Source organism: Myodes glareolus, chromosome 9 (assembly GCF_982192425.1).
Source record: "Myodes glareolus chromosome 9, mMyoGla1.1, whole genome shotgun sequence".
NCBI classification, from domain to species: Eukaryota; Metazoa; Chordata; class Mammalia; order Rodentia; family Cricetidae; genus Myodes; species Myodes glareolus.
In genome coordinates this window covers 95159374-95183969 of record NC_142034.1, presented here as the reverse complement: position 1 = coordinate 95183969, position 24596 = coordinate 95159374, and the positions used below count along the sequence as shown (strand labels likewise).

General features: G+C 47.6%; 2 protein-coding genes and 1 long non-coding RNA gene across 6 annotated transcripts in view; 2 read left to right on the top strand and 1 right to left on the bottom strand.

The window, feature by feature from the left end:
• Positions 1–6016, top strand: part of Rnps1 (RNA binding protein with serine rich domain 1) — a 12379-nt gene extending 6363 nt beyond the window's left edge. For all 4 annotated transcript variants that reach the window (XM_087910769.1, XM_087910773.1, XM_087910771.1 and 1 more), the window contains 4 exons: positions 782–884; positions 1160–1313; positions 4466–4607; positions 5184–6016. In XM_087910769.1, coding sequence (XP_087766895.1) covers positions 782–884; positions 1160–1313; positions 4466–4607; positions 5184–5283 — 499 coding nt within the window. In that variant the 3' untranslated portion in view covers positions 5284–6016. The remainder of the gene's footprint in view (positions 1–781; positions 885–1159; positions 1314–4465; positions 4608–5183) is intronic.
• Positions 1–6872, bottom strand: part of LOC148121028 (uncharacterized) — a 7419-nt gene extending 547 nt beyond the window's left edge. Inside the window, exons 1-2 of the long non-coding RNA XR_015738914.1 lie at positions 6742–6872; positions 2241–2272 (exon numbers count right to left, since the gene is read on the bottom strand). This is a non-coding gene — a long non-coding RNA (uncharacterized LOC148121028). The remainder of the gene's footprint in view (positions 1–2240; positions 2273–6741) is intronic.
• Positions 6843–24596, top strand: Eci1 (enoyl-CoA delta isomerase 1). The gene is made up of 7 exons (XM_048436280.3): positions 6843–6986; positions 7099–7185; positions 14911–15038; positions 21671–21817; positions 22721–22842; positions 22934–23112; positions 24345–24596. The coding sequence occupies exons 1-7, from the start codon at positions 6947–6949 to the stop codon at positions 24509–24511; spliced, it is 870 nt and encodes a 289-aa protein (XP_048292237.1). The 5' UTR covers positions 6843–6946; the 3' UTR covers positions 24512–24596.

Below are 24596 nucleotides of genomic sequence, written 5' to 3'. Positions count from 1 at the left end.
GCCTTAATCCCAGCTCTCAGGATGGTCTACAAGTTATCCTCTAACCTCCACACGTGTTGCCCTGGCACTTGTCCACACAGAATAAAAGAGGGGGGGGGGTCCTTAATTTGAAGGGTTTCTAAATCAAGGATAACGTTTTAGTCGGTGTTCCTTTGCTGTGAAAAGACACATGGCCAAGGCAGCTCTTACAAAGGAAAGCATTTAATTGGAGCTGGTTTACGGTTTCAGAGGTTTAGTCCATTATCCTCATGTGGTGGGGAATATGGTGGCATGCATGCAGACATGGTGACAGTTCTACATCTGGATGTGAAGGCAGCAGAAGAGATAGACACTAAGCCTGGCTTGGGTTTTTGAAACCTCTAAGCTCACCTCCAGGACTCCAACAAGACCATACCTCCAAATCCTTTCAAATAGTGCTATTCCCTAATGAGTAAGCATTCAAATGTATGAGCCTATGGGTCCATTCTCATTCAAGCCACCATAGGTAATACAAGTGAATTGGTAAGAACTCTTCCAGACAGCTGTTCAAGCTAAGTAGAAATGTCAACACTGTTGCTGAGACAGGCTCTCAATAGGCAGTGCAGGTTGGCTTTGAACTTCTAGTATTCCTCCTGCCATGGCTTCCTGGGTGCTGGGGTTTTAGGCAGATACCACCACACCCAGCTGATACTTTTCTTTCTTTTTCCTTGTTGGGACCAAATCTGAGACCTTGCCCTGAACTTTATCATTAAACCCACTGTGGTTGGTAGAAACTGAATTTCTGGGTGTTTTGTATTTTCAGATCCAAACCACCTAAAAGAGATGAAAAAGAGAGGAAAAGGCGGAGCCCTTCACCTAAGCCCACCAAAGTGCACATTGGGAGGCTCACCAGGAATGTGACCAAGGTACGAGTCACTGATCCATGAAGGCTGGACCAAGCTAGTGTCTGGTATCAGGTGCACCTAGAATGTAATCCATGACTTGATTGGAACGCTGCTTAATACTTTTTATTGAACTTAATTTATTACATTTATATCCGGGAGACTTCTACCCCAGTGACACATCTTGTCATGTGGCAGAATGTTTTCACACTAGTGGTGATTTACTCAGCATTTAGTTAATTCCCTTTGACCATTAAGTAATAGATAGGTAAACAAGGATGTGACTTTTCTCTCTGTAGGATCATATCATGGAAATATTTTCTACTTATGGGAAAATTAAAATGATTGACATGCCTGTAGAAAGGATGCATCCTCATCTATCCAAAGGCTACGCATATGTAGAGTTTGAGAATCCAGATGAAGCGGAGAAGGCGCTGAAACACATGGATGGAGGTGAGTGATCCTGTGGCCAGCCACCCTCAGCCCTGTCACCTCTGTCCTCACAGAGACCAGTTGTTTGTGGGATCATTGGAGTAGGCTTCCAACTCAGGTGCTTTTGAGTCTCAGTGGAGCCCTATTGTGTAATCTTTTTGGCTTTTGTGGGGCTCACTACCCAGCTCCCAAATAAATCACACACGGAGGCTTATTCGTAGTTATGAATCCCTGGCCCTAGCTTGGCTTGTTTCTTGCCATCTACCTTTTGCCTCTGGCCTTTTGCCTTTCTCTTCTGTATAACTTTCTTTTCTTTTTTAAGCACATTGGTGTGACAATGTTAGATTCCTGATCCATATTGAGTTACAGACAGTTATCAGCTGCCATGTGGGTGCTGGGAGTGTTTGAACCCGGGTCCTCTGGAAAGGCAGCCAGTGCTCTTAACCGTTGAGCCATCTCTCCAGTCCTCCCCAACCCCACCCCCAGGGTTTTTCTGTGGCTTTGGAGCCTGTCCTGGAACTAGCTCTTGTAGACCAGGCTGGCCTCGAACTCACAGAGATCCACTTGCCTCTGCCTCCCCAGTGCTGGGATTAAAGGCGTGCACCACCATCGCCCAGCATTTTACTTTCACTCTTACTCCATGACTGGCTAGGTAAGCTAGGTAACTGGCCACTGATGTCCTCCTTCCATTGTTCTCTTGCTCCTCCTTCCTCGTTTCTCCTATTTACCCTCTCTGCCTGCCAGCCCTGCCTGTCCTTGCTCCTGCTTCACTATTGGCCGTTCAGCTCTTTATTACACCATAAAGTGTTTTAGACTTAGACAGGCAAAGAATCAGAGCTTCGCAGAGTTAACAAATACAGCATAAACAAAAGTAACATACCTGGAAAACAGTATTCTACAACAGAGCCCTTTGTGGATTCTGATTCTTATTCGGTGGGGTATACTTACCAAGAATGTGTTTTCTGAAGCACTAGTTATCCCTGTAAAGAAAAGATCAGCAAATATGAATACATTACTAGCATTTTAAGAATTTTTCAATCTGTTAGAAACCTGTGGATCAATTGAAACTTTTTTTTTAACAAAGAATTATTTGGCTTTTACATGGGAATATTTTTCTTTAATTGTTTTGAGAATCTTTTTCTATTTTACCAACATTTCAGCATTTTTAGGATTGCTTTAGTACATGCTACATAAACTGAATTCACACAGTATATCTATCTTTAAGACTTTTTTAACTGCGTTGCTGGAGTGGGCTTTTTGTTTTGTCTTTGTTTGGTTTGGTTTGTGGGTTTTTTGTTTTATTTTGTTGGGATCAGGGTGGGGCATGGTTAGAGACAGGGCTCTGTGTAGCCCTGGCTGTCTTGGAACTCACTCTGTTTACCAGGCTGGTCTTGAGCTCACCGAGGTCCTCCTGCCTCTGCCTCCGCCTCCCAGGTGCTGGGATTAAAGGTGTGCACCACCACTGCCTAGCCAGGTGGAGTGTTGCTTAGTGATAGTTTTTGATGGTCAATTTTAACTTCAGATCAGTGTTTCAGAGAATACAGCGTTTGTGTCTCGCTCTAGCATATGGACAGCTACAGAGACTGAGAACTGGCAGCTCACAGTACCCTCTGGGCCGTTAACCTGTGTTGGGGGAACCTTAAAGTCCTCAGATGCCTGTTAAGCTTTACAAATATCTAAACGTTTTAGTTGGAGTTTTGTTGTTGCCTTTCTGTATGGATTTTCTTAGATATTTAGCTACTTCTTTTAATTCCCACAAGTGTTTCAAGAGTTCAGCATAAGCTACCTGTGTTGTTCATATCAGCTCAGGTCCTATAAGTGACACCTTCACTTTGAAAGTACTTGTCTGGTATTGCCAGAGTGTGCATTTGCTGATCAGTTAAAAATCCAGACAGGCTCCAGAGCTACAGAGAAACCCTGTCTCAAAAAACGGGGGCAGGGGGGGGCATTAAGGGAAATTAGAGTGGCCTTTGCTGGCAGTTGGGTAGTTGATGTCTTATCTGTTGTTCAGTTAATGCAATGACATTCTTCATTGGTACTGGTTAGACTGGGTTTTGTCATGAGGGTGCCTGAATTAGCCTCTGGGTATTGGCAGGCAGGAGCTTTGTCGACACCGAGGCTAGGTTTGGGCTCTAGGGACCTTAGATGTGGAGACGCTCTGTAGCTGTCAGGTGTCCCTAGGTTTGCACCTTGGTGCTCTGCTTTTCTCTCTCTGAGACCCTGTATGTTCCTGAGGTTTGTGTCCAGCAGTGCATCCTCTCTGCTTTTGAAATCATCCCTAAATTTTTCTTTGTCTTTCCTTTTATTTGGAAATTAGTTCATGTAGATAGCTGCAGAACTCTCAAACAAGTGTCCCTTTTTTTCCTCCTTTCTTTCCCCAGCCTGAGCTTCCCACTTAAGGAAGTTCAGGGCCAGGTGTGCCTTTAATCCCAGCGACTGGGAGGCAGAAGCAAGTGGATTTGTGAGTTTGAGGTTGGTCTGGTCTACCTAGTGAGTTCCAGGACAGCCAGGGCTATGTAGTGAGCCCCTGTCTGAAAAAGGAAGCTCAGCTACTGGTGGCACCTTCTTGCCCCTGCCAAGAGCCTCCATTCTGTTCTTAAGCCCTGAGCTATCTTGTCACTTGTTCCACAGCTGGTCATTCTGTGTCTTCTACCTAACAGGTTTCAACACATTTTCAGAATTGTGTGTGGGTTGTCTGTCTTCAGGGAAGTTGTTCTGATGCCTCAGTGTCTTAAATCTCATCCCTATGGTAGCTTTTCCTGGTGTTCCTGGTGTTATTTTATGATTGTTTACTTTAGTATACTGAGCACCTAGATTGGTGCTTGCCTGAGGTTAGGTAGGGTTTTGTTTTGTATTTGAGACAGGGTCTCCCTATGTACCCCTGTCTGGTCTTAACTGGGTCGGGACCTTTCTGTGTAGACAAGGCTGGCTACAAATTCTCGAGACCTACCTGTTCTGTCTCTGCTTCTCCAATGCTGGGATTAATTTTGATATTTTTGTTTGATTTGCCTTTGAGGCAGTATATGTGTGTATATATCACTATGTTGCTGAGGTTAACTAAGGGTGCTCCGCCTACTTCCACCTTCTGAGTGCTGAGATTCCAGGCATGTGTGACCACATCACAGGTATGAGTATGGTTAGAGATCTTATGGTTTTGTCCCTTTTTTCTGCAGGACAAATTGATGGCCAAGAGATCACTGCTACTGCTGTGTTGGCACCCTGGCCTCGGCCACCCCCACGGCGATTCAGCCCACCCAGGAGAATGCTTCCACCGCCTCCCATGTGGCGCAGGTCACCCCCACGGATGAGGAGGAGGTGAATTAATTAAAATTGCCCTTGACCCATCTGGCTTTTTTTTTTTTTAATGTGATTTATAAACCCAAATGGCTGTGGCAACTCTGGGCTCCTTCACTGTTGCCCATTTGTGGTTGAATACAGAAAGAAGGTCAGCATATTGCCCTTGGGTACTGGTCAGAGAAAGGACAGTCAAAGTATGTGTATTGACAGGCGCAGATGAGGCCCTTCCAAGGAACCACCTATAGAGTCTAAGCTAGCATGGGTCTTATGAAACCCAGTACAAGCTTTCCACTCTGGGTGAGGGGCCTGCTTGGCATGGTGGCACATGCCTTTCTTTAATCCCAGCACTGGGGAGGTAGAGGCAGGTGGATCTGAGTTCGAGGACAGCCTGGTCAACACAGTGAAACCCTGACTGGAAAAACCAGAAAGAAAGACTACAGGAGGGGTTAAGAGAGGAGCCTTGGGGTCAGACAGCAGAAGCCACACTTCATAGGGTTGTAAAATTAGAGTTGTCTTAGAAAGGGCCAGTTTGCCTATACAGCTGTGCTTTTTTGAGCTTTTTGCTTTTGGCTGACCAGGTTTCTCTTCCTGCAGGTCTCGCTCTCCAAGGCGCAGGTCCCCTGTGCGTAGGAGGTCTCGATCTCCCGGCCGCCGCCGCCATAGAAGCCGCTCCAGCTCTAACTCCTCCCGATAAATAGGGACGTTGATTCGTACCTCTGTAACTTATGTTCCCCCAACTCAGTTTTGTCCTTTCTTTAGCCAACGAGGGTCTGTGGGGAAGGATCCCCTAACGGGGTGGGCTTTGAAGACAGCAGTTGAGATATTTCCTCTGCAGGATTCTGGCTGCAGAGGTACTGTTGATTCAGGACTGTGCCCATAAAGGTGCCCTGTAGTTTTCTGGCTAGAAAGTTCACCCTTCCCATTCTTGAGAGTCTGGTTTATAGCAGAGCCAGGTGGGACGAACAAGCCTCCATATTGCAACACACCATTTTCCACAGATGACCTAAGACCTGGGCAACCTGGCCGTACCCTTGCTGTTGCTGTACCACATCTGCGGAAAGGGGACCAAGCTGCTGTGCTGTTAGGCCTGACCACGTCCCCTTTGGAGTCCTCGTCAACTTCTAGGGTTAAACACCTTTATCTTTCCCTGCCCCCAGGTCTCTGTTATTCTCTGAAATTGGTGAGCCAGTTCTACAGGGTCCTCAAGGAACCTGCCACCACACTCATCCATTGTCACCTGCCATTCACGGGGATGTTGCAGGTTAACCTTGGCAGTGTATACATTGCCTCTTTTTGCTTTTATTGTACAGTCAGTACTATAAATTTTGTTTTGAGTTTTATGACTTTGTAGTATTTTAGATAAGGTCGTTTGTACTTGTGTAGAGTGAGAGGACTGTTGAATAAACCTTGGACTAGATGCAAACTGAGTGCTGGTGTTGCTGCCTCCTTCTTAGTCCAGGACAGTCAAGATGTGTGTCCACCCAACTAAGAACTCACCTTGGGCTTAGTTCCCAAAGTGGCATTTCTAAAAGCTCTCAGCCAGGGGGACTCTGGTTTTGTGTTTGGAGTGAGGCTGCTGCTGCTGTGTTGTGAAGATATGGGAATAATTTCCTGTCTCCTACTGGTCCTGAGCTGGTGGTGTGGCCCACTTTCCGATTATCCATCCCCAACCCCAGCACCACAGAAAAGTCTATGCCAGAAGGAAGACTTAGAAACGTTTAAAGCAGGAGTAAACATTGGGTTGCCCTCGCTCAGTGCATATGCCACACAGGTGGCCTTTCAGTATTGACACAAACAAAAATAAACTTGGAGGTCTTGGAATTTGCTCTGTAGACCAGACTGGCTCCCAGAGGTCTTCCTGCCTCTGGGATTAAAGGCTTGAGCCACACCACCCAGCCCAAAAACACACTTGTGAGGGTATGTTTTAAACCCACGGTGACAGCCTTCCGTGTTAGCCAGGCAAATCTGTTCACCACCCTGCAACCATTCTGCCAGCCTTAGTTTATGTTCCTAATCCCAGCTCCTTTGGAAGGGGTGAGATCTGGCCCCCTTCCCTCCAGCCGGCAGCTGGCAGGAACCTTTGGTAAATGCTCCCGAATCTCCGGGCACCTCCCTCCCCGTGCCCGACCCTTGACACGAGCTCGTTCTTTACCTGGTGCTGCCAGCTGCTCTGGTGGTGGGGGCTCACCCAGAACTAGTTACTGACTCAGAAGGCTGGCCGCGCCCAGTCCTCCGGAGGCTGGGGAGTGCCCGGCAGCCCCTGACCTTGGGGGAGGGACGAGGAGGGCCGGTCCAAGAGGAGGAGTCTGCAGCGCCCGGCTGCTGGCGGCTTCGCTGGGTCGCTGCCTACAGCCAAGATGGCGCTGGCTGCTGCGAGACGCGTTCTGCTGCACGCCGGTGCGTGGTCAGGGAGGGGGAGCCGGTGCACGGCCCCGGAGCGGGCTGGGTTCGTGGGCGGTGGTGGCGAGAGGCTGGCAAGCTTGCTAACGGTGCTCCGGGCTGTTCATAGGATCCCGCCTCGGGCGCAGGGAGGCCTTGGACGGCGCGCGGCGCTTCGCTAACAAGCGGGTGCTGGTGGAGACGGAGGACAAGGCAGGTGAGTGACGGGGTGGGGACCGCGCGCCCTCCCGCTCAGAAGCCCCAAGGCTACACCTTCGGTGTGAAGTCAAGTGTTGAGCACTTTGAATTTCCAAAAGCAATGAGAAAAAAACTCATGTAAACTCATTTTCAGTTTAAAACTTAATATCACACAGAGTGGTTTGAATGACAAAACGTGTGAATTTTCAAGTTTTTGTTTTATTTCCAGACAGGGTTTCTCTGTAACTTTGGAGCCTGTCCTGGAACTAGCTCTTGTAGACTAGACTGGCCTCGAACTCACAAAGATCCGCCTACCTCTGCCTCCCGAGTGCTGGGATTATAGGCGTACACTACCACTGCACAAGGGTTGTTTTGTTTTTTAAGACAGGATTGCTCTGTGTAGCCCTGGTTGTCCAAGATCTCATTTTGTAGACCAGGTTGGCCTTAAACTCAGAGATCTGCCTGCCTCTGCCTCTGCCTCCCGAGTGCTGGGATTAAAGGCGTGTGCCACACCACTGCCCGGCTTAGCTTTTAAAGTTTTGGTTAAAGTTTTTAAAGTTATGGTCTATTACCTAAACTATTAGTTAAAAACAGTTGTAGGGGGCTGGAGAAATAGCTCAAAGGTTAAGAGCACTGGCTATCCTTCCAGAGGACCCAGGTTCAATTCCCAACACCCACATGACAGTTCACAACTGTCTGTAAGTCCAGTTCCTTGGGATCTGACACCTTCACACCAAATGCACATAAAATAAAATTAATTATTTAAAAACAAACAAAAAATGATTGTAGCCTGCTTTATGGCTCATGCTTGTAAATCCTACTGAAGCTAAGTGTCTCAAAAATCCTACATGGGGGGGGGGCTGGAGAGATGACTCAGAGGTTAAGAGCAGTGCCTCCTATTCCAAAGGTCCTGAGTTCAATTCCCAGCAACCACATGGTGGCTCACAACCATCTGTAATGGGGTCTGGTACCCTCTTCTGGCCTGCATGCATACACACAGACAGAATATTGTATACATAATAAATAAATATTAAAAAAAAAGAAAGCATCATTCCAGCTTCTATGGGTCTTCTCCCTCACCCTCTCCATCCTTCTCCCCTTACCCCCTCCCTCTCTCCTTTTAAAAAAAAAATCCTACATGGGGCCTGGAGAGATAATGGCTCAGCAGTTAAGAGATCCCAGGTTCAATTCCCAGCACCCACAGAGCAGCCCACAACTGTCTTTCAGTTCTAGGGGATCTGTTACCTTCCCACCAATGCACATAAAGTGAAATAAATTATAAAAAAAGAAGAAAAGGAAGAAGAAGAAAAGAAAGAAAATGTACCAATGTGCTACTCCTAAAAACCAACATGAAAAATGATTGGAATAGTTTCCAAACACTGGCTCATGGCACAGACCCCAGCAACTATTTTCCTAGTTAAAGTTGGAAGCTGCAAGTAGGGTCACTCCCTGCCCCCACCCCATCCGAGTGCCTGGGAAACCCTTCAAAAGGCTGAAGCAGGAGGATGGTGAAGTTGAGGTCAGCCTGGGCTACATATAGTGCCTGTTTTTCCTGGGGTTTTGTTTTAAAGTGAGGACGTGAAGCACAATTAATAAAAAACCAGAAACATTGGGATTCAGCCTGAAGACCAGAAAAGCAAAGCAGCCAGCCACTGGCTCTTACCTCGACCTCAGTCTGAAAATGGTGACCCTGCCTTCAGGAAACCTCAGAATGAGACTGAGTTGCCTCTTCCCTTAGAATCCTCTCAAAGGCTGGGATTAAGGGCGCGTACCACTACCACCCAGTTTTTATGGCAAGCTAGTGTGGCTACAGGGGTTAAAGGTGTATGTCATTGCTGCCTGGTCTGTAAGGCTGACCAGTGTGGGTGTTTTACTTTTCTGATCCTCAGGCAAGCTTCATTTATTAAAATACAAATGAAATGCTACTCTAAGGATGCAGGGAGAAAAAAGGTGGGATTTTTCCGGGTCAGGTAGACAGTGAGTTTCTGGAAGAAAAGCTTAGGAAACTGAACACAGCTGGACACAGAGCTTAGGATCCCATGCTGACCCTGACCCTGGCCTCTCAACACAAAGTATTGACACCTGTAGAGGAAGGAAGCCTCCCACGGAGACTCTCAGGTCAAGGTCTGGGTTCCCGTGTGATGGTGCTGCTGGCATGGAGTGAGGAGGGGCTGGGGCTCAGCCTGATGAGTCCAACAGTAGTCGGTGCAGATCTTGAAAGAATCGGTTTTGTGACAGATCTTTACGTCTCTCAGATGCCCTAGAAACACACATTTTAAAATATTAGAGGGCTGGAGAGGTGCTATTTCCCTAGCATTTGCCAGGCCTTGGGTGTAATAACAGTACCAAAAAAATAAATAAACAAATAGATAAATAAAAATATCAGAATGGGTAGAGTAACAACTCTATACCATGCTAAAGCCACTGGATTATACACTTAGAGGTGGCTAGACAGTTGGGCTTAATAACATGTATTTTATCACGATTTTAGCATATGTGAGTAGCATATGTATGTGTGTATGTGTGTGCGCATATATGTGTGTGTGTTTGTGTATATCTCTTGTAAAAAAGGTAAAATAGCAACTGGTTTTATTTTATTTATTTTGGTTTTATTTATTTTTTTTTTTATTTTGGTTTTAAAAATAGAGTGTTACCTCCAGTTCAAGGGCAAAATAGAAAAGCCCATATGTCCCTTTAGTTTATGAGTTTTTGTTTTTTTTCTTGTTTGAGACGGATTTCATTTATTCCACCCTGGCCCCGAACTCATTGTGTAACTGTGTCACTGAGACTGACCTTGAACCTAACCCATTTGCCTCTGCCTCCCAAGTTCTGGGATCACAAATGTTTGCACATTTTTTTAACAATTTATTTTATGTATATAGGTTTCTTTTCTTTTCTTTTTTTAACCTGCCTGTAGTTTGTACAGTACTGTGAAAGCCAAAAAAGCTGTTAAATCCCCTGGAACTGAAGTTAGAGACAGTTGTGAGCTGCCAGGTGGCTGCTGGGACTCAAACCCAGGTACTCTAGAAAAGCAGCCAGTATTATTTTGCGGGGTAGTGGGGGGGGGTGTTTCAAGATAAGGTCTCTCTGTAGGATTTCTTTGTGTAGTCCTGGCTGTCCTGGAACTTGCTCTGCAGACCAGGCTGGCCTCGAACTCACAGAGATCCACCTGCCCCTGCCTTCCTAGTGCTGGGATTAAATGCTCAGACTGACCCCTCAGCCGTCTGGCTAGCCCCTCTCATTACACTTTTAGCCACCAGTACAGAAACCCTGGGTGTGAACTTTGCTGGCACAGAAAGGAGCTTCTTCCAGAGTGGATGCAGGGTCTGTCTGGCAAAGGTTCACGTGACAAGTGTCCATGTGAAAATGGATTCTCCGATCTGTTTCATGCTTCTCCAGTGTTGCTGGCAGGCACTTCTGATTAGCATACTTCTCAAATCAATTGTGCCAAAAATCAGGGGCAATTATGTTTCATTTTAGATTCTGCTGAACTCGTCATTCACGAAGATTGTATCTAATACTCACCCTGCTCTGGGAGCTTGGTGGCTGCCTTCACCTAAACTCTCTCCATTAGCTCGTCTTCACCTTTTGCCTTGTTACCTTTCCCCTAGTGCCCACTGCCATACTGGGCTTTTCAGATATGTTCCTCCCAACTAAGTCTGGAGTGTTTGTTTTATATAGGCCTGTAACTGGGTCACAGTTGCCTCTTCCACTTAAGTCAAAGGTCTTAAAAGAACCCACTTGGCACCAGGACTTTGCCCTCATTCTCAGAGAAGGGTCTTCATTGACACCTGGACACTCAGATCCTCAGCTGGAAATGCCTCTTGATTATTTTGCAAATTCTGTAGGCAAGTAGTTAGTGACTGCAATGCTCCAGGAGATAGGACCGTGTTTTTTCTTTCATGCTGCAAACAGAACCACTGGGTACCGAGGATAGCGGAGGGCAGGCAGCATTCGCCGTATCCGCTACAGAAGTGTGAGCTGGGCTCCGCTAGAAGCCCTTGTGCGCCTGGTTCTGAGATGTTCCCTCTTCCTCTGAAGACTTGGCTTGCCTGTACAGAGTGATAAATTCAAATCAGAGAAAACGGAAGAACAATCAGTAGAACTCTGCCCACTGTCCTCGTTCAGGGCGCCAAAGTCTGGCACAGAGCCAGCTCTGCTGTCAACTCCTCGGTGTCCTTGAGACTCGGCGCCTAGGGCAGTCTGCTCAGAGTGCAGCTGAGGAACAGCTTGTGTCCTCAGGTTTTGGCGTACCAAGGGAACCCTTTCCTTCTAACTAAAATAGGTTTCTTGCCAGAACAGCATCCACCTCCAGCCTTCAAAATCAGATAGCCATCTGGTGCGGATACTGGAAAGATGGGGACATTCAGGGCCCCAGGGCAGGACTGCTGGGCTTCTGTCTGAAAGTGTAGGTTTCTAATCATGGCAGTCTGAGTGGACACAGAAACAGCATACTAATGATATAGATGACGGCGGCCATATTTCTAAAGAGCAGAAGTCCAAAACCAGGGGCGGGAAGGACTGCAATCCTCTGAAGCTCCAGGCGGGAGTCTCCCCTGCATCTTCTGGCTTTGGTCCTACCTCATCCTGTGATGTCCTTTGGCTTGTGGGCAACTCCTTTTATTCTGTTTCTTTTACATGTGTGTATGGTGTGTATGTGTGTGAATGAGGGTGCAGATGTGTGATTGGAAGTGCACCACCACTGACCAGCTACATGGCTATGGTTTTTTGGTTTTTTTTTTAATATTTATTTATTTATTATGTATACAATATTCTGTCTGTGTGTATGTCTGCAGGCCAGAAGAGGGCACCAGACCTCGTTACAGATGGTTGTGAGCCACCATGTGGTTGCCGGGAATTGAACTCAGGACCTTTGGAAGAGCGGGCAATGCTCTTAACCACTGAGCCATCTCTCCAGCCCCCGGCTATGGTTTTTTTTTATATTTTGTTTGTTTTTCTGTTTTCTGTATAGAAAATGAAAGCAGATCCCCTATTTTGGGGTTTGTTTGGGGGTTTTGTTGTTTTGTTTTGTGGGCAGGTCCTCACTATATAGCCCTGACTGAGGTAAAATTGATCTCTGTCTGCCTGCTTCTTTTAAAAGTTAAAATTTCAGACCAGGCAGTGGTGGTACACAACTTTAATCCCGGTACTTGGAAGACAGAGGCAAGTGAATCTCTTTCTTTCTTTCTTTCTTTCTTTCTTTCTGTCTGTCTGTCTGTCTGTCTGTCTGTCTTCTTTCTTTTTTAAAGACAGGGTTTTTCTATAGCTTTGGGGGACTATCCTGGAACTAACTCTTGTAGACCAGGCTGGCCTAAAACTCAGAGACCCGCCTGCCTCTGCCTCCCGAGTGCTGGGATTAAAGGCATGTGTGGATCTCTATGAGTTGGAGATCAGCCTGGTCTATATAATAAGTTCCAGGCTAGCCAAGACTATATAATGAGACCCTGTCTTAAAAATTTTTTAAAAAAAAAAAGTTAAGATTGTGTGGAGAATGTTGGTCCAATCAAAACTGGCTTGTTATTGTCAAACCAGTGCAGCAGGTGGGACTACTAGCTACTTTCTGGTGCCTGTCATGTAGACTAGTCCATCTGCCTGGGCCCCAAGGTTTGTGCTCAGGTGAGTCTCAGTGATTCCTCTCCTGAAGCTCTTACCGAGGGAGCCTAAAGTGCCACAGAACTTGTCTCCTGCCTCTGGACTGGATGAATTTGAAAGAAAGGATCTGAGCTGTTCAGTGGTGGCGCAGCCTTTAATCCCAGCACTCAGGGGCCGAGGCAGGTGGATCTCTGTGAGTTCAAGCCCAGCCTGGTCTACAAACCAAGTTCCAGGAAAGCCAGGATTGTTACACAGAGAAACCCTGTCTCGAAAACAAAACAAAACAAAACAAAAGGACCTTAAAGGTACACTGAGGCAGAAATGGGGCATCCAGAATGTCCCGCCCAGCGCCTGGTTGTGCACTTCTTTTGAGGTTTGGGACTTTATCAAGCCTATATTTAAGATCATAGTTTTCAAGAGTGTCCACCGTGTAGTCTGTGGGCTGCAGTAGCCAAGGACAGCTTAACACGAAATTGTAATCGTAAGATATGAGTTGGTTTTAGGTTTTTAATGGGGGGAGTTGATTTTTTTTCTGGTAACTAGATTGTACAGTTCTTTGTCTTATTTATTCATTCACTTGTTTCTGGTTTGTTTGAGACAGGGTTTCTCTGTAGCCTTGGATAGATGGATGGATGGATGGATGAATGGATGGATGGATGGATGGATGGATGGATGGATAATGCTTTATTGTACATTTAATTTAATTTCAAAATTTATTTATGTCTCTGTGTATGCCTCTGTGAGGGGGATTACAGTTCAGAATTTCTCAGGGACCGGTTGGCCACCATCTTGGCTGTCAACTCACCTAGCTTGGTTGTACGGCTTCTGAATGTGAGCTTTGTAACTCCAGTCAGAAGCGGCTGTTAGACCGAGGGTCCTGCCGTACACCTGTCTCTCCAACAGGCAGAGAGCCGGGGTGAGAGAATTGAGTTCAAAGCCTCAAAAGCAAAGCAAAATGTTTTGGTTTTCTGAGACAAGGTTTCTCTGTGTAGCCCTGGCTGTCGTGGAACTCACTCTGTAGACCAGGCTGGCCTCGAACTCACGGAGATCCACCTGCCTCTGCCTCCCAAGTGCTGGGATTAAAGGTGAACGCTACCACCATCTGACAAACAAAATGTTTTAAATCATGCTTTATCCTTGAGTAGTGCTGACGGCCTGAGTGACCTGTGCCTGCCTCAGTAGTCCTAACTTTGCAGGCCGTAGGTTCTCCACTGCAGCCGCCCTCAGTGGAAGTAGCAATTTCTGGCAAATTTAGCTTTGTGCCTCCAGCTAGGGGAGCAACACACCTCTCCCCTAGGTCTGCCTTTTAGGGTGCAATGGCTGCTGAAGAGTAATGACAAGGAGCAAGAGTTGTTCTTGGTGGTGATATCCTACCCCCTAGACCTCGGTGTCTGTCTCCAGGTCCCTTCCGCCTGCCTTAGTATGCGATGGGTCATCCAAGAGTTGACATACGCTTGGCTGGCCATATGTCCCGAGTACTACAGGCAGCTCCAGAACCTTTGTTCTCACGAGGGCTAGTGACACGGTCCTAGGTCCTCGAGACAGAGACTAGTGAGATTATTTAGGGGATTTGAGATCTCTGAGAAGCAAAGATAGCAGATCGAGGCTCCAAGGGCAGACAGGACTTACTATCTACAACCTCACTGGAAACCAGAATTCCCAAATCTAGTACTTCACCTGTTGAGCCATCTTGCTAGCCCCTGCTTGAACTTTGTTTGTTTGTGTGTTTTTCAAGACAGGTTTCTCTATGTAGTCCTAGTGTCTTGGAACTTGTTCTGATGCTCAGGCTGGCATCAAAAGTCAGAGCTCTGCTCGCCTCTGCCTCCTGAGTGCTGGGATCAGAGGTGTGCTCACCACCATGCCAGGCTCCTGCCTGAACTTTTTTGTGGTTGTTTTTGGGAGGGTTTTTTGGGGGGCGGAGTTGCTTTTGGGTTTTTGTTTTGTTTTGTTTTTTAAAATGAGTCAGGGGTTCTCTGTGTAGCCCTGTCAACCAGGCTGGTCTCTAACTCACAGAGATCCACCTGTCTTTGCTTTAGCCTCCCGGGTGCTAAACCCCAAATTCTGTAACTCCCTTAGACAGACTGAGGGCCGGGGGTGGCCGGGGGTTGCCTGGACTGAGCACTTTTTGAGGATCCCCTCTTTTTTGAACTAGGAGTTGCAGTGATGAAGTTCAAGAACCCCCCAGTGAACTCCCTGAGCTTGGAGTTTCTGACAGAGCTTGTCATCAGCCTGGAGAAACTAGAGAATGACAAGACGTTCCGTGGTGTCATCCTCACTTCGGTAGGTGCCTGTTCAAGCCACACACACACACACACCCAGCCCTGACCTTACAGGGCATGGAGCCCCCAGCAACCCTGATCACCACTGTGGGCTTCTAGGACACGGTGTCCTGAGGAGCAGGTTCCCAGCGGATGAGGTGTGTACCAGGCCGGGGCTATCCCTGTGAACCTGCCGAGCAGTCTCTGTGGGCACTTTGTCCTCCCTGGAGCCACCTAAGGTCACTTAGTCATTAGCAAATGTATCCCGGGGCCCCACCCCTCACGAGCTGCTGGTACCTGAACTACTCCCAGCAAGATACATACCTTGAGAGTGTGTGCTTGCTTCCCCAAAGGTCATCTTAGGTCAGGTATCAGGGGGCAAATTCTTCTGCCATCTGTATTCTGGAGGGGACCCTGGGCGTTGCCTGCATGAGCTGGCGCATGCCGGGAGCAGCACTGGTGAGAGCAGCGCCACTGAAGTGAGGGGAGCCATGCAGTGGGCAAGGAAGTCAGAGCATCCGCCCCCTGCCCTCTTCCGTGCCAGGAGTCAGATGTGGAGCCAGGTCGTTTCAGCCCCTTTGTTCCCATTGTTTGAATTAGGTTACCATACCCCAGGCTAGACTCCAGCATGCTGTGTGGTCAAGGCCAGAGCGCCACTGCGCCAGCCCGGGAGGTGTGAGAACCAAACCCAGGCCTTGGTGGATGCTCGGCAGGCCCTCCACCATCTGCGCTGCATCTCCAGCTCCCAGTAAAGAATGGTTTGGGATTTTTTGGGTTTTTTGTTTGTTTTGGCAGGCAGTGGGTGATGCTGGAGATTAAACCCAGGGTCATCTGAATATTGAGCAAGTGTCCCGTCATGGTACTTCCTCAGCCCCCTTTTAAGGGGGAAGGACAGGGCCACTACCTTTCAAAGTAGGCGTGAAGTCTAGGCGTCTCCCTGTGCTGTATGCCGCAGTGACACGGAGACCAGCATGGACCACCGGCCAGTAGTGTGTCTTAGCATCATGGTCAGTAAAGGTACGGGAAGCTAAAAGTCCTCAAGCCCCAAAGGGTCAGGCTGACCAGCAGGGAAGCGGTCACTTCCCTGGACAAAGGCCGCCAGACTCCTGTCTCATTAATTCCTGCGCTTATTATCATTGCAACTGTTGGTTTATTTATTCAGCCCACAGCCTTAGCAGTTTGCCTCCCCGCTGATGTCACCGCGGGCCACCTTTTACCGCACCTAATTGGCGGTGCTTCATTAGCGTTGATAAGCATTAGCCTACCAACTGCCGCAATTACGTTCATTATTCTTATAACGGCCCGTCCGAGAAGTCACAGTAGCCCGTATTTAAGCCTATGTTTCTATCCTAGCTAGCCTTTTTTACGTGGTAACTCATATGATCCACCAAACACGCGTGTAGCACATAGTTCACCCAAGCCCAGTACCACTAACTGGAGCGCTCTCTGCCCTAGTAATGTGATCCCATTTCAACTCTTTTATCTGACTGTCCTTAGGCCTTAGCAAACACTCTTACCATGTATCAATGATGGCGTGAAATACCAAGGCCACTGCACCCTATTGTATAGAAAGGCCTTCATTACAGAATCATTTATTGTAACTGAAGTCTCCCGCCCCAGGCCTTCCGGCCTTGTGCCTGCTCGTGACCTAGGTGGATGCTGACCGCCTACAGGAATTATTCCACTTAACTCTCTTGAAGTTCCTCTACTCAGTACATCAGTCCTCCTGGCCTCAGGGGTGTCACACGGGCCCGCCATGGCATCATAGAAGGAAGTAAAGTCACATGAACCAAGCCTTGCGTATTACGGTGTCAGGACTCTGCCGTTCTCCAAGCCTCAGAACGCTCGGGACTTCAGTTTTTGTTGTCACTGCCCGCGTGTTTGTTTGTCATCGTTTGCTTTACGGTAAAACCAATGATCACTGGAGGCTTTGGGAACCGGCTAGGCCCCTTAGTAACTGGGGCACTGATTGGGCCCCTGGAATGTTGATGCTTGTTCTATTGGGAGAATGGCTTGTTGGGAGGCAAAGGCTTCTCAGATTGTAAAGATTATAATAAAAGCCATCTGTGAATGGAAGACCCTAGGGAGGACACAGCTTTTCATGTGACGCAAATGTCTGGGCAGTCAGCAGTGTCTGATATTCCTGAGAGCCCTAGAAAATGGTGAGGAAAAATGTCACGTTTACTACTACAGATGTGATGAGAAACGAGCTCTTGCTATCCCGTGAGAAACGTGGAAATCCATGGACAAAACCAGCCATAATAGCAAAGACGACAGTGGAAGTGAGTGTAATATCAAGTAAAGAGGTGCATAGAACAGTTCCAGTGAGGCCCCTGTCCTAGGGTTCCTGTTGCTGTGAAGAGATGCACAGCCACGGAAATGCTTATAAAAGGAAAAACATTTAATTGAGTGTCTTACAGTGTCAGAGGTTTAGTCCATTATCATTATGGTGTGACATAGTGGCATACAGGTAGACATGATGCTGGAAGAAGGAGCTGAGAGTCCTACACCTTGACTTGCAGGCAACAGGAAGTGGTCTGAGGCACTAAGTGTGGCTTGAGCATATAGGAGACTTTTCAGCCCACCTCCACAGTGATGCACTTCCTCCAACAAGGCCATGCCTACTGCAACAAAGCCACACCTCCGAATAGTGCCACTTCCTATGAGATTATAGGAACCAATTACATTCAAACTACCACAGGAAATAGGAATAGGAAAACAAAACCTAGGGCTCTTGGTGTAGCAGTAAAATGTTTCCTCTATGAAGTGTAGCAAGTCAGCAGAAGCTCTAGCTGGAGTAGCAATAACTGTGGCAAGTGTCTGTGGCAAGGCCTACAGGGAATACATGGTAAGTTCATAAGATAAATAATAAAAAATCAATAGATTTAGCTCAAAGTGTTCCTATATATCCGAGTGGTTCTTTTATGCCTGAATAATAAGTAATGGGAAATAATGCTGAAACCTGAAAGGATGAAAATGTAAACTTCTGATTGGCTGAAAATGAGAAAAGGTGTTGCTAGAAAATTGGGTGTCTCCCTTCAGCAGGATCAAAGAAGGTTGCATTTAAGTTTCTGGCAATTAAGAGTGCAGAAATTCCTGCAGCAAGGACCAGGAGGGAGAGGGGAAAGAGCTGCTGTAATTAGGACAGATCATGTGAATAAGGGGGTTTGATACTGTGTTATGGCTGGCGGTTTCATACTAATGGAGGTAGTAATAAAGTTAGTTGCGCCCAGGATAGATGAAAGGAGGAACTAGGTCTGTGTGTTCCTGTGTGGGCTGTGTCGGGGTCCGGTGCTAGCCCGGACCCTCAGTTATTTCTCTCGACCAAACCCTCTCTGGACTGGCATGGAGGTATGGGAATAAAGACACAACCCACATGGCTTTATCAGGAGAGAGATTCTCAGTGATCCCTCATGAAGTCCTGAGTTCACATCCTGAAGAATTCCTCTCGTTTTTTTCTCCAAACAGTCTTTATTCCAAAACTTAACTGAGGGGAAATACATTAGTATTCTGTTCCCTAGGTAACCAGGTGAATGACTTTTAGTCACATCCACATCTACCTGTCTGCTGTGTATGCTAGCTGGCACATGGGCTTGAATCAGCATCTCTATCATGCATCCTCCAAATTACAAAGAAGGGAGCAGAACAACATCCTGACCCTTTGTTAGGGCAGAGACAGCCTGTCTGGAAGGCTATGTGACCACCTCAGGTGGGGCCTATGGCTTCAGAGCCTGGCTGCCACACCATATAGAAATATGGGCCACAATCCACTCTCTCTTATTAATTTTAATAAAGCCTGTGCTTCTGCAACAGGACAGAACGATCACGCCTGGCATGGGCAAAGACCTCTTCATTTACCCAGATTTTCCTGTCTTTGGAACAGGCATTCATATATGCAAACCCCTGTCTTAGGCATCTGGGAAGAAGAAGCTTTAAACCCGTCATTGACTGCTGATCTCTGTGAAGGAAAGATTAATGGAGAGAGATACTTTTTGTGCTCTGGGTTGTGGAGCCATGCTTTCTTGTCAGGATAAATTATAATGCTTCATGAATAGTCATGCTCCCAAAGGCTATAGTCTCCTATTTAAAGAGAAGAGAAACACCTGAGTTGAGATGACATTGCTGTTATCAAATACTAGTTCCTGTCTCTGAATAGCAGTTACACCCTTAGGCTGCCCCCATCTTAACTGAAGAAGGGTTTCAGTCATTTCTTATTTTGAGTCTTTCTTTCCCTGAAGGGAAAGCCTAGGTCTTAGTTCTCAGGTTCAATATTTTAACCAAAATGAGTTCTGTGTTCCAGAAATTAAAACAGTCAAATGTTCAGTCTGCATCTCAGCTCCAAAGCAAACAAGATTCAAACTGCAGAAAATTGTAGTCACCGCGGTCAGGTCCTCTCAGCAGAGCTCTGGGTCTGCCTGTGTCCCAGGTGTCTGGAAGCAGCTCAGCATCTGTCCCTCAGAGCAGCATGGCATGGCACCCTGCAGTGTAGAGTGTCCTCCAGGCACTCCTCTCTGTGGGGCGTTTGCAGCTATGACGTCATCAGGTCTGCCACTCCTTCACTGTCTTTGCAGTCATCTCATCCAGCTTTTATTTTCTTTCTGTGAAAAAGAACATAAACACATCCTCGACCGCAAATTAATATAGGCTGGGTCTTTTTATAATTCATTGCAAGGGGGCTGGATTTCCAGCTAATGGGGAATAAAGGGTTCAGCTGCTTCCTACTGCGGCTTCTGCTACTGATGATGCCAGGAGGAGGAATGAAGGAGCAAAAAGTCAAAAGCTTATATTGCTGTTCCTAGGAATAAACATTAGACTCTGCCTGCACAGGCCGTACTCACAGATGCTAGAGGTAAGCACTGGAATGTGGCTCGGACAGCTGCTCTTCACCCAACAATTGGATTGTCTTTCCAGATCCCAGAAACGGGCTGACTCTTCAGATCTATTTGGGATGACCAGTAGTACTGCTTCATCTTCCTTCACACAAAATCTGCCGCTGAGGGCTAGAGAGATGGCTCAGTGGCTGCTCTTACAGAGGACCTGGGTTCAGTTCCTAGCACCCACAAGGTGACTCACAACCCTCTGTAACTACGGTCCCAGGGGATTCAACACCCGGGTCTTCTGGCCTCTGAAGGCACAAGGCACATGCAGACAAAACAACCACGTAAAATAAATAAAATTTGCCAGACAGTGGTGGCGCACGCTTTTAATCCCAGCACTTGATAGGCAGAGATAGGTGGATCTCTGTGAGTTTGAGGCCAGCCTGGTCTACAGAGCTAGCTCCAGGACAGGCTCCAAACTACAGAGAAACCCTGTCTCAAAAAAACAAAAGGTCCATAAGTAAATAAACAATTTAAGAATAAAGAAAAGCGGGCTGGAGAGATGGCTCAGAGGTTAAGAGCATTGCCAGCTCTTCCAGAGGTCCTGAGTTCAATCCCCAGCAACCACATAGTGGCTCACAACCATCTGTAATGGGATCTGGTGCCCTCTTCTGGCCTACAGGCATACACACAGACAGAATATTGTATACATAATAAATGAATAAATATTTAAAAAAGAATAAATAAAACCTAAATCTGCCGATGCCTTCCAAGCGCTGGGATCACAGACGCTCACCACCAAGACCAAATGTTTTGTGGCGCCTGTTGTTATTCCACATGACCATTGTCCTCTTAGCCTGGTCCCTTCTGTCATCCTCTGCCCAAGGTGAAGACGACCCACAGGTCCATCGTACCCATTCTCATTAGAAGTATCTGAATTGGACATGCACAGTGGTGCACTCCTTTAATCCCAGCCCGTGGAAGGCTGAGGCAGGTGGATCTCTGAGTTCGAGGCCAGCCTGGTCTACATAGTTCCAGGACAGTCAGAGTTACACAGAGACCTGGGGGTCGGGGGTAGCATCTAAATCTAGCATAGTTGTCTCTGTTACATTGCGGAAGAGGGGTGCATTTTATGAAACCACAAGTATTGTGCATCCGTTCGTGTCCAAGAAAAAAGGACTCAGCTGCACTATGACTCCAAGATCATGAGGCTGGATGTCTGTGTCCACTCCCTCAGCTCCTGACAGGGGTGCTGTTGGGTTCTTCCTGGAGCAGGTGTTGCCCTGCACCAGATCTCCCACCCATGAACTCAGTCCCGACTAAGAACCCATGCAGAGGGACATCCTCAAGTACATTTGCTCACCTAGAAGCTTCTGAGCTATTTCCCAGGATTTGGTGCTGACCCTGACACGAGGCTTGGTCCCTATTGCTCTCCTGTACCTCACTGGCTCCTCCTCCAGCTGTGTCCTCCTCACGCCTGCTCTGGTGGCTGTGTCAGACCTGAGACATCAAACTGAGGACCCACATGTGTGGCTCTGCGATTCTTCAGTTCCTTCTGCCCCAGCACTGCCCTCGCCTGGCCTTGGGAGGTAGATGGGAACGCGTGGCTGAATGACGGAACTGAGCACAGAGAGGTGTGCTTGGTGTCGGCCGGCCTGGTACATGCGTGTCTCTGAGCAGCACCCCCCTTAACCTGTTCTGTCCTTTCCAGTTTGAAGCTTCCAGAGAGTAGAGTCAGTCCAGGGGAGGGTCCAGGCCAAGTCCTCGACACTCTCAGTTCTGACTCCTTGGAAGCGGCTTCTTACTGGTCGAACATGATCCTGGCTTCTCCTGGCAGGACTGCCCGGGTATTTTCTCAGCCGGCCTAGACTTGACGGAGATGTACGGCCGGAACCCAGCCCACTACGCTGAGTACTGGAAGGCTGTGCAGGAGCTGTGGCTGAGGCTCTACTTGTCCAAGCTGATCATAATGTCCGCCATCAATGTGAGTGCCCCCACCCACCCCCTGGGGACACTCAGGCGCTGACCTTCCTGGGCCAGATAGACCTAGCAGAAAAAAGCCACTTGGGTGGGACCAGGGCCTGGTGGGCTGGAATGAGCCCTGAACAGATCAACACTTCGGAAGTGATATTCTGACCTGACCTTGGAAAGAGAGAGCAGTAGAGAAAGGATTGGGGTTCAGCTTAATAAAAACAGGGTTCTTGTGGGGTGGTGGTGGTGATGCACACCTTGAATCCCAACACAGAGGCCAACCTGGTCTACAGAGTGAGTTCCTGGACAGCCAGGACTACACAGGAAACCTTGTCTTGGGGGGAAAAATAACACAAAAAGAAATGAAAAAAATAAGCGGGGTTCTCTGAGGATCAGAGCTACGGGAGCAAAATGGGGGGGGGGTGAAGAGAGAAGGTGAGTTTAGAGATACACAAGCCTGGGGAAGGGACACTGATGATCTGTCTCAGCATGGGACACTAGGGTGCACGCATTGCAGACACTGCCATTTGGGGTTCTGCTAGGCATCCTGCTAGGACTGACTGCCAGGAACAGCTTCATGGCCTTACAGCTCTGTCTAAATACTCATTTTGAACATTAGCATCAGATAAAAGCTAGAAAGGGAGAGGCAACTCGCTGTCCTAAGAGTTATTTTTTGGCCCCATAAAAGCTAAAGAGCCACATGTCAAGGCCTTTGAGCCCATGGGTAAAACTTACGCCTCTTAAGATCTCCGCTGGTGGTCCCTGGGTGGCCAGTCTCAGTTTACATACCTATGGGGCAGACTTGGCCCAGATCAGCGCAGTGCCAAGAGCTTATGCCAACCCTCAGCCCTGTTTAGGGAATATTACTAGGAACCGGTGGAACACCTACAGACTAAGGCTCTGCTTCTCTGTACAGGGTGCCTCTCCAGCTGGAGGCTGCCTCATAGCTCTTACCTGTGACTACAGGATTATGGCTGACAACCCCAAGTACACCATAGGATTAAATGAGACCCTGCTGGGCATTGTTGCCCCCTCCTGGTAAGACAAGGGACTGCACTCATACTCTACTTGATAACATATATCCCTCCTACCCCCACCAGCATAGAGGTGAAGGATATCTTCATTCCAGGTTCAAAGACAACTTTGTGAACACCATTGGGCACCGCGCAGCAGAACGTGCCCTTCAGCTGGGGATGCTCTTCCCACCAGCAGAGGCCCTCAAGGTGGGTGTGGTGGACGAGGTGGTGCCCGAGGACCAGGTATTCAGCAAGACTCGCGCAGTGATGGCCCAGTGGTTGGCCATTCCAGGTGAGAAGCAAGCAGCGGGCAGCTTTGGGGCAAGTGGTTAAAGGAAGATGGGTCACCTTTCCCATTCTGGTCCTCCATCCTGGTGAAATCAAAAGTTCTCCCAAGTCAGGTTCTGTGAACGTAGGCTGTGCTGTTTATCTGCTTCCGTGCTGCTGTGGAGCAGGGCTCGTAGAGAAGGGGAAGCCATCAGGAACACAACTGCACCCCGCGAGACTGCAGGGACACCAAGACTTTGATTTTTGATTCTTTTAAGACAGGGTCTCACTGTGTAGCTAAGATTTCCCTGAAGCAACCTATTTAACCCATGTCTTCAAATTTGGAATCCCCGTGCCTCTACTCCTCCATGTTGAGATACAGGCATGTACCACCAGTTAAGACACTATGTCCCAAATGTTACAAAGTATTCTTTTGAATTTCCCTTAAAAAAAAAAAAAAAAGCCTTCTAGGTAGACCTCCTTGGAGTCTTCTCTTATGGAGCCAAGTAGCCAGTCTCTACATCCACAAGCAAGTATCTACTGATACAGAAATGTGGTCAATAATACAATTCAATGAAAATGGTATATTGGTTATTTGAGGTGCTGGAGATCGAATTCAGGGCATTGTGCATGTTCTCTACCACTGACCTGTGTGCCCAGCCCTAAAAATGACGGTAAAAAAATTTTTGAATTGGGAGAGATGGCTCAGAGGTTAAAAGCACTGACTGCTTTTCCAGAGGTCCTGAGTTCAAGTCTCAGCAACCACATAGTGGTTCACAGCCATCTATAATGAGATCTGGTGCCCTCTTGTGACCTACAGGCATATAAGCAGGCAGAACACTGTATACATAATAAATAAATAAATCTTTAAAAGGTCGTACCTGGTTTTTGTTTGTTTGTTTTTTTAAAGGCAGGCAGGCATAGTGGCATGTGACTGTAATCCTAGCACTCAAGGGGCTGAAAAACACCTACAAGTTAAGACCACCCTGGAGAGCCTGTCTGAGCAGCAGCAATAACACTCTTACAGCTCCCTCCTGTCTGCTTCTATGCTGTATTTTTGTTTGTTTTGACAAGGTGTTCATTTCAGACTGACCTTGAACTCCCCATCCCACCATAGCTGCCCAAATGCTAAGACACCCAGCTTTATCTGTGATTTTTCTGAGAGCCTGTGTTTCAACACCTGCAGAAAGTGTAGAACAGCAGGAGTGGCCCCACTTTCTCTGAAGGTGAATTCACGAGTAGCCCCATTTTCTTTAGACCATTCTCGGCAGCTGACCAAGAGCATGATGCGGAAGGCCACAGCAGACAACCTGATCAAGCAGCGGGAGGCTGACATCCAGTATTTCGTCAGCTTCATCTCCCGAGACTCTATCCAGAAGTCCCTGCAAGTGTACTTGGAAAAGCTCAAGCAAAAGAGGGGCTAAAGCCCCATGGATGTTTGGTCACATGTACCTTCCGGGGTCTCCCTGGTCCCAAGGATTATAAACAAGGTATTTTTCAACTTAAAAA